The sequence below is a fragment of the Danio aesculapii genome, chromosome 23 (assembly GCF_903798145.1).
Source record: "Danio aesculapii chromosome 23, fDanAes4.1, whole genome shotgun sequence".
Lineage (NCBI taxonomy): Eukaryota > Metazoa > Chordata > Actinopteri > Cypriniformes > Danionidae > Danio > Danio aesculapii.
In genome coordinates this window covers 46,809,245-46,822,483 of record NC_079457.1, presented here as the reverse complement: position 1 = coordinate 46,822,483, position 13,239 = coordinate 46,809,245, and the positions used below count along the sequence as shown (strand labels likewise).

The 13,239-nt window shown below is 39.4% G+C and overlaps 1 protein-coding gene across 1 annotated transcript in view; it reads left to right on the top strand.

Annotated features, from left to right (window-relative positions):
• The first annotated feature begins 970 nt into the window (after positions 1-970).
• zgc:114123 (uncharacterized protein LOC569174 homolog) overlaps positions 971-13,239 on the top strand; it is a 20,298-nt gene continuing 8,029 nt past the window's right edge. Inside the window, 11 exon segments of the mRNA XM_056449713.1 lie at positions 971-1,278; positions 2,449-2,480; positions 4,175-4,333; positions 4,412-4,537; positions 7,264-7,323; positions 7,419-7,586; positions 7,718-7,798; positions 9,933-10,056; positions 10,419-10,483; positions 10,593-10,632; positions 11,295-11,362. Coding sequence (XP_056305688.1) covers positions 1,041-1,278; positions 2,449-2,480; positions 4,175-4,333; positions 4,412-4,537; positions 7,264-7,323; positions 7,419-7,586; positions 7,718-7,798; positions 9,933-10,056; positions 10,419-10,483; positions 10,593-10,632; positions 11,295-11,362 — 1,161 coding nt within the window. The 5' untranslated portion in view covers positions 971-1,040.

Sequence of the window (13,239 nt, the reverse complement as noted above, 5' to 3'; positions counted from 1 at the left end):
AGAGGTCCTTAATCAGTTTACAAACACAAAATGAAATATACCGATGAACTCCAGTGACGCTGATTTCCAGGAGGAAAACTAATAATGTAGAATGGTCAGAGGAATGAATGGGCCAACATTTTCAAAACTGTGTTGAAAGTCGTCGTCATACTGGAGTTAAGATTGTCTTTTTTTGCTATTATGACGTACATCAACTTGAAACAGTCCTGAAATTTGTAGAAGATTATAGGGTAGTGCATGATTTCGTTTTTTGGGAACTGATTGGATTGTTGGAAGACTGGTGTTGCTAACAAATGAAGGATGTTAAAAAATTGACAAATAATATATAACTCATTTTATATTTATCGTTATAGTTAGTAGTCGTTTGTTTTGATGAACCGGTCTGAAGAAATCGAATCATTGGAAGTGACTCACCGTTCTCAACACTTAGTGCTCAGCGTAAATGAGAATGCTGAACCCCTCACAGATCTCTTTTAAATTAATATTTTCTATAGAATGCTATACAATCATATATTTGAGCATATAATATATAACTCATTTTATATTTATCGTTATAGTAGTCGTCTTGTTTTGATGAACCGGTCTAAATGAAACAATTCATTAGAAATGACTCACCGTTCTGAACACATTGCTCAGCATGAATGAGAAAGCCCTCACAGATCTCTAATTTAAATTAATATTTTCTATAGAATGCTTTACAGTCATATATTTGTGCATATAATACATAACTAATTTCATATTTATCGTTATATAGTAACGTTATTCGTCTTGTTTGGATCAAACGGTCTGAAAGAACCGATTCTTTAGAAGTGACTCAACGTTCTGAACTCTACAAAACTGGACAAACCGATTCATTCCTCAGGTGCAGTTAATTAGATTAATCAATACTGAGAAGAAGAGCTGAGAAGCGTCTAGAAGTGGACACGTTTTGTATCTGTTATCGTCGAAGTGATATTTTCATTAGGATTTCTTGTTGTTTGTGTCATCTTCAAGGAAAGATCTTTTTGGTAGGGCACTTCGACAGAACAGCGGCTCTGCGGATGATGGAGTTGTGTCTGTACGGACAGATGTTGTCCTGTGGTCAGCTTATGTCTCTGGAGGAGCTGCTGCAGGTCCAGGATCAGCCGCTCAGTGAGGAGCAGGCCTGGGCTCTGGGTTTCCAGCTTTGCTCGCTGTTCTCTCATCACACCCTGAGGACTGTCGTGTCTGCGGCCGCCGACGGTGTTTTACTGTCCGCCGACGGCAGCGTCTCCCTTAGGCCGGTCAGCAGTATTACCGGTGAGAACACTACCACGAGAAACACTATGGTCATTTACAGTAGCCTACAGTAACTTGGTGATATATGCATCTTGTGTGTAGCTTGTCATTGCTGACTGGATGCAATATGTAGGACCATTTACTTTTATGTACTGAAAATTGACTGTTAAGGAGGTAAATTGTCTTTAAATGTCAGAAGATGATTAATGTTACTGTTCTGAATTTGCACGACACGATTTTTTGGCACAATCTGTTGTAATCCTCTGTAAATCAGGCTTAAAGATATGATGGTCGTGTTTGTTTTAGCAGGAATTTTAAACAAGTTACAGCTATTGTGCTTTGTTTTGATCCACTATTGAAATTGAACCTTTTACATTTGGATTTTTAACATTTAAGTAATTTTATTAAATGCACTTCATTTAATTTGGACATCTAGACTTGATGATTAATGTTCTCAGTAAGTTAAGCACAGTATCTGTGAGATTGCATTTACAGTTATGCATTACAGTGAGTCACTGTTTAAAAGCAGAACTGATTCCTGCACCAGTCAGAAGTCTGGAATAATTCATCCTTTTAATGTTGAGGAAAAAAAAGTTTAATCTCAGCAAAGCGGATGGGTCTTCACAAATATATACTTAAATCGGTTTTGAATGTGAATTTGTTTGCCATGTTATTTATAGCTGTGATGTACAGCATTATTACTCAAGCCTTTAATCTGCACTTTAAGCTGAATACTAGTATCTTGCAAAATAACCAGTAAAATATATTGTATTGTCTTCATGGCAAAGATCAAAGAAGAAATTGGATATTAACTTGTTTTAAAAAATGTAAAAAAATAAAATCATCTCTCTGTTAAACATCCCTTGTGAATTACTCAATACATGTATTGAGTTGGCAGATCATTTTGTGACTTTAGGTTGGGCTAGTTTTTAACAGTAGAGGGCGCTGTATGCTTTACAAACAGCCATACTCTGATTGCTTCCAATTCCTTACACAACACTTAACTTTCCTAAATGTATTATTTTTAATCATTATTTTAGGTTTAAGTGAATTACAGGAGCGTTTACATTAATCAAAGTCAATTAGAACATCATTATTATGATTTTATCATTGAGATCATGATAACTGTATAATGTAATAATCTCTCTCTCTCTCTCTCTCTCTCTCTCTCTCTCTCTCTCTCGTCTGCAGGTGATTCCCTCATCATCGAGACAGAGGAGCAGGTATGTGATGCTGTTTTCAGATGCATGATCGGATACATCGGTTCATGTCTGTGTGTGCGTTGAGGTGGGGAATTAAACCTAAATTCACATGACTCATGGGGACTTGTCACTGTGTGGACAAATTTAGTTCTCCATGGGTAAACATGCTTATAAATCACACAGAATTATTATTTATTTATTCTAGAAACATTTCGAGTGCCTTTTTAGCAATATTCAGATTGTTGCCGTTCATTACAGCACCAAATGCTTAAAGATGAACATTTTCACGTTGATCTGGCCCAATCTGGTTCTCTTCAATTGATTCTGGCCTTTTTAACTTGGTTTTTAACAGCAGATGGCGCTCTAGGCTAGTTTTTAACAGCAGACGATGCTCTAGTGTAGTTTATAACAACAGATGGCGCTCTACGGTAGTTTTAAACAGCAGATGACGCTCTAGGCTAGTTTTTAACAGCAGACGACGCTCTAGGCTAGTTTTTAACAGCAGACGACGCTCTAGGCTAGTTTTTAACAGCAGACGACGCTCTAGGCTAGTTTTTAACAGCAGACGACGCTCTAGGGTAGTTTTGGACAGCAGATGACGCTCTAGGGTAGTTTATAACAACAGATGGCGCTCTAGGCTTGTTTTAAACAACAGATGGTGCTCTAGGCTAGTTTTTAACAGCAGACGACGCTCTAGGCTAGTTTTTAACAGCAGACGACGCTCTAGGGTAGTTTTGGACAGCAGATGACGCTCTAGGGTAGTTTATTACAACAGATGGCGCTCTAGGCTTGTTTTAAACAACAGATGGCGCTCTAGGCTAGTTTATAACAGCAGACCACGCTCTAGGCTAGTTTTTAACAGCAGACGACCCTCTAGGGTAGTTTTGGACAGCAGATGACGCTCTAGGGTAGTTTATAACAACAGATGGCGCTCTAGGCTTGTTTTAAACAACAGATGGCGCTCTAGGCTTGTTTTTAACAGCAGACGACGCTCTAGGCTAGTTTTTAACAGCAGACGATGCTCTAGGGTAGTTTATAACAACAGGTGGCGCTCTAGGCTAGTTTTGAACCGTAGAAGGCGCTCTAGGATAGTTTTTAAACAGCAGATGGTGCTCTAGGCCAGTGGTTCCCAACCCTGTTCCTGAAGACACACCAACAGTACACATTTTCAACCTCTCCCTAATCAAACACACCTGAATCAACTTATCATTACATCAGAAGAGACTCCAATACCTGAAGTTAATGGGTCAGAAAAGGGAGACATCCAAAATATGTACTGTTGGTGTGCCTCCAGGAACAGGGTTGGGAAACACTGCTCTAGGCTAGTTTTTAACAACTTGTGCGGCTCTAGGCTAGTTTTTAAAAACAGATGGAGCTCTAGGACAGTTTTTAACAGCAGATGGTGCTATAGGCAAGTTTTTTAGCTTCACAAGGCTTTACAAACAGCCATACTCCGATAGCTTCCAATTAAACATTTACTCACAACCACTTAAATCTTTTCTAACTTTAATGATAGTTTAGATTCAAGTGAATTACACAATTGAGGTCCCCATGGGCAAACATGCACACAATGATATCTTTTGAAAATGTAAAACTGTAGTTTCCTGTGAGTTGGGTTTAGGGGTTGGGGTAGGGGGAAGATTGTCTATGATAGTCCCCACCAGGATAAAGGAACGTGTGTGTGTGTGTGTGTGTGTGTGTGTGTGTGTGTTGAGGCGGTAGAGTTTGTGGGTCGTCTAGTGTACCTGAGTCTGGACTGGGGTCTGGAGACGCAGGTGGAGCGAGAGCTGAGCGAGACGCTGGAGATCCTGCTGTGTCAAATGACCAGAGTGACCTGCCGTCAGCCTGTCTGCTCCATCGCTGATGTCATCCAGGTATGCTGACATCACTCCATCTGGCCATTCGCAGGAGCCAGATGCACTAAAGCAGGAGTGCTGTGTTGTTTGTGTCAGGTCTGTAAGAAGCGTCTGCGTGACCCCGCTCAGGCTGATCAGCACTATAAGAGCGTGTGCCGCAGTCTGTTCCTGCACAGTGCTGAGCTTTTCCAGTATCTGCAGATCGTTCAGCAGTCCAGGAAGGTGAGCGACTTAAAAGGCAGACCTGTAGAGGGTTTTTTTGTTGTTGTTGTTGTTATTTGTAAATAAAATGCAGCAATCTCAAGAGTTTCTTCACGTTTGTAAAGGTTTGGTTTAATTAAAGCAAACTGCCATTATACCTCTTCAGCACTGATGTTACAGTGCGGGCATTCATTAATAACACGCAGGATGGTCAGGGTGGAGTCAGGATTATATTTGAGGACCACAATGAGATGTATGGAGCCACTGTAAAGTTAAACTAATAGAGGGACAGTTTGATATTTGCATGTGTTTTGCAAGGACCGTTATTATGCTGTAAGCACTTCAAGAGAGTTTAAGGAGCCCCTATTATGCATTAAAGGTCATATTTTGGTTTTGGGGGTCTCCAACAACAAGTGGATTTTCACGCAAGGTCAACAAACACTTTCATTGTCTTATGCATTTATTTTTACCTAATTATCCCAATGACTCCCATATGATTTGTTCAGTGATTTTTAGTTTGTTCCCAAACTCCTCCTTTGCGTGGCATTAATCTGCGGTGATTGATCCGATTGACCCAGTCTGTTGTGATTGGTCGACTGGGTTCAGCATGAGACAGAGAGAATCGCCCACCACGGCTATGAAGTAGCACACGGAGTGTGTGAGAGCCCAATGCAGTAATGCAATAAAGCAATGCAGTTAAACACCAGCATATTACTTTACTCTTAACCCTAACCCAAATTAATAGCAATGACACGCATTCAGTATTAATCCACACAGTGGCAAAAACTATTTTGAAATCCGACCGAGCCACGCGTGTGTAGGAATAGCTGATGTTGGCCAGAGCAACTAAAAACAGCAGAATATCAAGAACAGAAAATATGTGAATAGCCCATAAAGATTTACCACTTAACCAGGGTTAAATGTGTGCCGTAACACTCCAGCTCTGGCACCTCTGAAATGTGATTACCGATCCCCCTCCTCAACCACCCACCTCGCCCTTCCACTGTTCACTTTTTTCCGCAACTCCCTAACCCTCTTCACTTTCGTCCACGACACCCCTCCGCCATCCAACGGCCCGCATTACACCCCCCCTGCTCTCCACTTTCATGCATGACACCCGTACATCCTCGGGTAACATGCTGGATCCATTACCCAGATCTGTTCCGGGACCTCGCAATTCAGAAATTATGCACTGCACATAATCAACGTCGATACAAGCAGGCAAAAGATCCGAACACAAGACAAATCATCTATTCGACTCCGAGTTGACTCTTTCCTTTAGGGATCGATAGTTTTAAACACAGTGCACTTTCGGATTTAACTCTCAGCTGGATGCTTTCATTCACTTAGAGCTGTCACACACTGCATAGGAGGTCATTTTCAAAACCCCATAATAGGGGCTCCTTAAAGCATTCAGGCGCAAGAAATTGTACCATGTGGCTTCAGTAAATATACATTGAGTTATTTACACCATGAAGATTATACAGTGTTATTTTACGTCTGATTATTCAATTTCTCAACCTGAAACACTTTTATATTTGCTGTGTTTATCTGTGCTTGTCATTTGCTTATGTTGCATGCAGTTTAGCTCCCCTACATAATCCCAATCAGTCAAATACTAAATGAATTCTTTCCAAATGGGGCTACTCAAACCATCTGGTTATATTGTATTCGTATCAGAATATACAGTATATCGCATAAAAATAAAAACATAAGTTCCAACCCTGAAGCACATTGATCTAGGACCAAAACAGGGCTTTAATTGCTTGGAGAAAGGCCTCTGCTCAGTACTTAAACATGTTTGCTAATGCAGAAAGATTTGTCTTCAGTTAATGGATCAAGTGTGTGTGTGTCTCCCTAACTGTACTAGGAAGTCTGTTCCAGAGTTTAGGTGCCAGATATGAGGAGGAGGTTTGGAAAAGTATCAGCCTGTTGTTGGAGACCCCCCAAAGCCAATCCATGACCTTTTTATAATGCATAATGGGGCACTTTAATAATGTAGGATCACAAAAGATTTTAAGTTTTATTTTAAGTAAAGGTGGCTCAGTGGTTAGCACTATCGCCTCACAGCATGAAGGTCGCTGGTTCGAGTCCGGGCTGGGTCAGTTGGCATTTCTGTGTGTAGTTTGCATGCTCTCCCTGTGTTGGCGTGGGTTTTCTCCAGGTATGCCAGTATAGTTGGCAGGTCATTCCACTGTGGCAACCCCTGATAAATAAGGGACTAAGCCGAAGGAAAATGAATAAATATATTAAAGTAAATTTAAATATATATTTTTAAAGGATCTTTTTAATTGTATAGCCATTAATAATATCAGTTAGCAATTAAAAACTACTTGAAAATTTTAAGTAATTTTAATTCATATAAATAAATTATTAGTAAGAAGACTATTTTAGCAAAAAAAAAAATTGTTCAAAGGCTAATGTGGAGCAAATAGATGCACAGGGACTGGGAGTGGCGTTGAGCATCAGCTTTAAATCTCACTTTACTCAAAGCTGATTGGTTCAGTTTGGGTTTGCAATCTGGAACCCAGAATAAAACCTCCACTTGGAGCAGGTTAGCAATATAGCACAAGCTAACATGGAGGTGGAGCCCAATCAAAACCAACCCACCTTTTTTTTTTTTATTTAGTTTGGTCTAACTAAATACAACCATACCTGGGTAAAAACCCAAACCGGCTTTATGCACCAGGCCTGTGGTGTTTTTAGGAGTAACATGTCATTTCTTCTATGTTGCGTGCTCTCAACAGAGTCTGCAGAAACTGCTGGAATCCGAGACCCAAATAGTTTCAAAAGTGTGCACAGACTGGGTAAGCAGAATTAAATCCAAAAAATCCCAATTTACACTGTTTTTATTATTATTTTCAACTTGAAGGAGAAAAGGTTTGTGTTGTTTCCATTGCAGGGGTCTCTGTGGAAGGATCTGGTGGATGAGCTGAGCAAAGGTGTGGTGTTGAGGCCTTCAACAAAGAGTCTGACTGTCAAGAAATGTCCAGTTCCTGTGGAGGTCCCTCCATTTCACCAGCTCCTGCGGGACATTCAGAGCCGCCGCTACACACTCCGCAAAGTTCAGGTATGTGTGTGTGTGTGTGTGTTCACTTGTGCTTTATTCATTTCCAGTCATTTTTCCTAATGTCAGTATATCCTTTTTTTTGATTGCAAATTAATTTCACTGGACTAATGGCCATATTCTTGCATTCATAGGATGTGACAGATGGACAAAGAAAAGTAGATGCTCATCAAACTCTTCTAGAGTTCATCCGCTCACGGCCAAAATTGCGACCGGTGAGAATATAATATTAATATTAGTGTGTATATTAGTGAATATAATATTAGTGTGTTGAAGTTGCTAATTAGGGGTTGTTCACCCAAAAAGTCATTTACTCCCCCTCAGGTGGTTAAAAATGAGTGCGAGTATGACTTGCTATTGCCACCAGTTACTGACTTTTATTAAAGTTTGAATGAAATTAAAAAGATTAGTTTATTTTACTAGTAGACATTGTTAGTCTTAACATGAATGATTAGTCTGTGCAAGTGAATCCACTATAAGAAATGTTTGTCTTGGTAATCTTTAATTAAATTCTGCCCATCTGCTCTGGAACGGTGTCTTTCTCTCATTTGTTTGACAGATTGGGTGAGATGTGTAGTCACGCCCCTTTTAAACATTAGTTGTGATTAAAAGATGAGAGGAGGAGCACAAAAATAAAACCCGCACCCCGTGGTCTGTTCTTTATACGTGGATTACTTAGTTAGCTGGATTTGGTTATTGACGATTTGACATGATCCAGGATCGTTTCGTTCTTCAAAACTCATCCGAGAGTTGTTGTCATAGCAACAGTTCTGGTAGCTCAAACCTGCTCATTTCATATAAACAGGATTAGATCGGGTCATTTCAAGCAAAGATTATATATTTATTTATATTAGTCAAAAAAAATATTTTAATAAAACTTGCGCAATCTGCACTCTGAAATAAAAGTACAAAGACTGCCACCTGGTGGTTCAAAGAGCAAATTTGATATGAACTTTTTAGATACAAACCTTGATAGAAACGCGTACAATCGATTTAGTACAATTTTGTATAAGACATTCACAATTTGCAACTCTTTACTTTATTTTATTTTTTAAAGGAATGATACATTAATGCAGTCATGAACATGTTTTGACAGTTAATATGACGGTGATTTTGATGCTTCACAAAAGTTGCAGACACCTTTATCAAAATGCTTTTGTCATGCAAAATTAATTTAAACATCCAGTTATTCTTTACACCGATTAAGAAACCAGCTACTATAATAAAGAAAATCCGCTCTAACTGTAAAAATAAACAAATTGTGTGTAAAGCATTTAGCCCAAAACAAAGGTTGAAAGTTATTGTGCATCACATTTAACAAATCGTTGACTACGAATTTTATGTAATTTAGCTCGCATTGATAACTGAATATTAATCAGATGATGTCATTACGCTGCTGTTCCGTCAGCCAATCGTTGCATTGCTGATCAGGATTTTGAGGATCGATAGATCTGTCATTCACAACACATGCAGCAATCTCAGATCAGTTCATCCAGACATTGTTATCTGATTCATGAACTTGTTTGGAGAACCAAATTAGCCAGAGATCAGTTATCAAGATTAAAAGATCCAGGATCTGCCGAATCATCTTAGATCATTTAAGCGAGGTATGAAGAACGGACACCCCTTTCAGCAGAAGGAAAACAAACAGGTTTGGAACAAATAGAGGTTCATGATTGACCGAGTTCAGTTATGTGTAAACTGCCCCTTTAAAGGCACAGTATTTAATTTTGGCCACTAGAGGGCGTGTACTCGCCACAAACAAAAGTGTAGTTTGAAGATAGAGCTGTGGTCTTCATCCTTCGGACTCCTGCAGAAATCATGTTGATGGATGAGTAAAGTACCCTTATTATCATGGTAGTATGAAGCAAAGTAAGACGAGAAAAACACTGAAGAAACTGTTGATGAGAGACTAGCGTGGCCTGTTATTAGGGCCAGAGCAAGCTGAACTGCTGCTCCCTCAACCCGAAAGTGAAAATGAAAGTTACCCGGAGGGGTGGATAGGTTTGTTGCGGATGGAATTGAAGATCCGGGGGGTGGGGTTGCAGATACGACTGAGGACACGGGTGGTGAGGGAGGTGTCGCGGACGCCGCCCTCTCTATTCTGCCACCTTGGTTGCCTCTATGGACACGCCTGCCCTGCCTGTTATGAAAGCAGCAGATCTTTCATTATGCCACAGTCCACTCTTATACACAGCCACTTTACAATTCATCTCCTCTCATCCAATCACCCAGTCCCTCCCTACGGGTTACCTTTGAGTTTTTAAACCAGTGTTTGCTTCTGCATCCTCAGATTTCTCAAAAGGCAGGTTTTGCTGTGGTTTTCAGTGGATCTCTTCATCTCCTCAGGTCTCCGAGCGTAAGATGGGCCTGAAGCCTAAAGAGCAGAGCAGTCTGCATGAGCTGCTGATGGAGGAGATCCGCTCGGCTGACCACTGCAAACGTCTGAATCGCAGCACAAAACACCACAACAGTACAGTATCTGGATCTGCTTGTATGTGAAGTGCGTTCCTGCACAATTAGAGGAGAGGCTGCAGTTTTAAGAGCGCATTTCTAGGACTCCATATTATATGGCCTTACCGTAACCCAACTCACTGGAAACATGGCAAAACAATGTCAAACACATCGTTAAGTATGAATGTGCAAGGTAAGCATAACTTCAGATTTATTAAGTATATCTTTCACCCCCTACTGAATAGATCAGGAACAACAGGGGTAAAACTAGAGTCCTAGTAACGCGTTCAAGCCTCTCTGGTTTTGCAGGAACATACTATTGGCTCATACTGGGCCTGATGTGAGTCTGCACATCACGGACTGCTGTTATTCTCTCAGCAGATGGATTGACCGTCCCTGAGGACTCCACTGGTCTGAAAGCTCCTGCACTCAGGATCTCAGCACACGTATGGCTCTAATTCAGATTTACAGCAGAGCATTCAGTAATGCCAAGAGATAACACGAAGTTCATCACTATACAAAGTGTTTGTTTGCTTTTTTCTTGTAAATGTACAGGATGATTCAGAAAGTCCAGTGCAAGACTCCAACTTCACAGGTGAGATCTGAAGTTTGATGTTTTGTAAATTAGGGAAGCCTGAGAAGATCAGTGGCCTGTACCATGAAGCTGGATTAGCTGGCTAGCCGGTTAAGTTTGCACCAATCTTGGGTTTTAGGAAACATGAAGGCAGCTTGAGTTTAATCGCTCTTTGCCATGGTATTATAGAGCAGCTAAGCTACCTTTTATGGTGTGTAAAGCTCAGAATTGTTGCAGAGTAAACTCAAACTTCATGGTACAGACACCATGTCTGTCACATACTGTAGAGCCTATGAAGAAATATATGCAAATCACAACTAAAGAAATGCATTAAAGAAGGAAAGATAACAAGGGGGGGGGGGGGGATCAAAGAGAAAGACTGATAAAACGAGATGTGGGGAAAAAAAACAAGGTGAAATGGAAATAAATAAAATGAAATTGGAAACCAAAAGAAAAAACAAGGAAAATGTAGAACAAAATAAACTAGGTTAAAAAAACAACTGAAATGAAAGAAGAAAAGATAAGAGCTGGATGAAGAAAGAGAAGGGTATTCTGGTTATGAGGATTAGGTGGTTCGTTTAATGGAAACGTCCGAGTACACTTTTTGTAATCTTGATGATTATTTAATTCACATTTGCATTGAATAAGCGCCTTTTATTGAAAGTCTTGATATTCACTTCCAGATTTCAGAGGCTGCGCAGGAAAGCGGAGGACCAGATCTTTTGCCTGCAACCGGGATCTTCTTAAAGCGGTGCGCAATGACTGATCTGCTGAGATGAAGTGTAAAGCTTTACATTTAAGTTTTCTGTAAACATAAATTACTCAACAAAGATGAGATTTTGGTGCAACTCTCTATCTACACAGACAGAAAGCTCATTAAAAGTAAATAAATAGTACTTTTTTTTTATATTGATGAGTTAATTGTTAAACTAATGTTGAAATAATGTTCTGCTATCAGTCAGCATAACTTCTACATTTTATGTCAAAATTAAACCTCACTTATTCTGACCCCCAATAAAATGTGAAATAAGCAGTCATACTAAATTGGATTACAATTAAACGTTTAAAAAATGCAACGTGTGAAACCCAGTGGTTTAATGAAGAGAGATAAAGTATGAAGATTTAAAATGATAATGAGCTCCTTCAAATGAGTCTATTCTGCCCCTTTTTACAGATGTAAAATAAGTCTCTGATGTCCCTAGAGTAAGTTTCACAATACTACACAATGTTTTATAACTCATTTAGGCTTTAGGATCATGATTGTGCTGTTTTGGTAGCTGTTGCTTTAAATGCAAATGATATTGTGTGCTTTTCAAAAGAGGGCGGGGCTACAGATGCCTGTGTGTCAGCATAGTGGCAGATTCGAAAACAAGACTAATGTTCTAATGCTAATGAGGGAGAGATGGTCACTAGTGGGCGGGGCTTTCCCCCTCTGATTACACGTACAAAGGGAGAATGTCAACCAAAGCGTTTCCACAGATGGTAAACTCAAAATTTTAACCTCCATTCACTCACGCTCAAGTGATTTGCAAACTTTGTGTTTCTTTTTGTTTTGTTAAACACAAAACAAGATCTTGTGAAGAATGCTGCAAGGAAAATAGCCATTGACATCGATCGAAAAAAAAATACTTTGAAGAATTCTGGAAAGAACCGCCAATGACTTCCAGTGTATCTTCATTTGTGTTCAACAGAATAAAGAAACTCAGAGGTTTTGAACAAGTGGAGGATGAGGAAGTTATTTTAATTCATGGGTGAACTGTCTCTTTAAATGTCTGATGAGTACTATTGTTACACAATGACAATTCAGACCGCAACTCTCAGAGAAAGTTTGAAAATGAAAAATGTGGGTGAACTAAACTAAATTTAAAGTTTATATTTAAAATAATTTATATTAAATTTTATTTATTTATAATTATTATTATTATTTTTTTTAATAGTATGAACGCGTGAAATCAAAACCAACCATATTTTGTTAGCTCAGTTTTGTGGAGAACAATTAATCTGTGCATGTTAAGGAAAAAAATACCTTGCCATTTGTAATCTGGAATTGAAATCTGAAACTGCACTTCCTGTTTGTTACCAGTTAAATTCTCAGATTAGGTCAGTCTGAGGTAGTGGGCGGAGCTGACATACTTAACCACGCCCCTCCAGCTGTCAGTTTAGACCACAAACAGAAATGGTGAGCAGGGGTCCGTTCTTTGTACCTCGCTTAAATGATCCAAGATGATTTTGCAGATACTGGATCATTCAATTTTGATAACTGATCTCTGGCTAATTTGGTTCAAGTTCGCGAATCTGATTAAAATGTCTGGATAAACTGATCTGAGATCTCTGCGTGTGTTGTGAAGGACAGATCTATCGATCCTCAATCATGATCAGCAATGCAACGATTAGCTGACGGCACAGCAGCGTAATGACATCATCTGATTAATATTCAAATGACCGTGTGAGAAATTCTATAAATTCGTAGTAATTGTTTGTTAAATATGATACGCAATAACTTTCCACATGTGCTGTGGGTTGCAGGCTTTACACTTTCATGTGTCAGGAGTATTTAGCAATTTAATTAATTTTACATTTTAGATCGGGTTCTTCATTATAGTAGCCTAGGCCTATTTTAATTCTTAA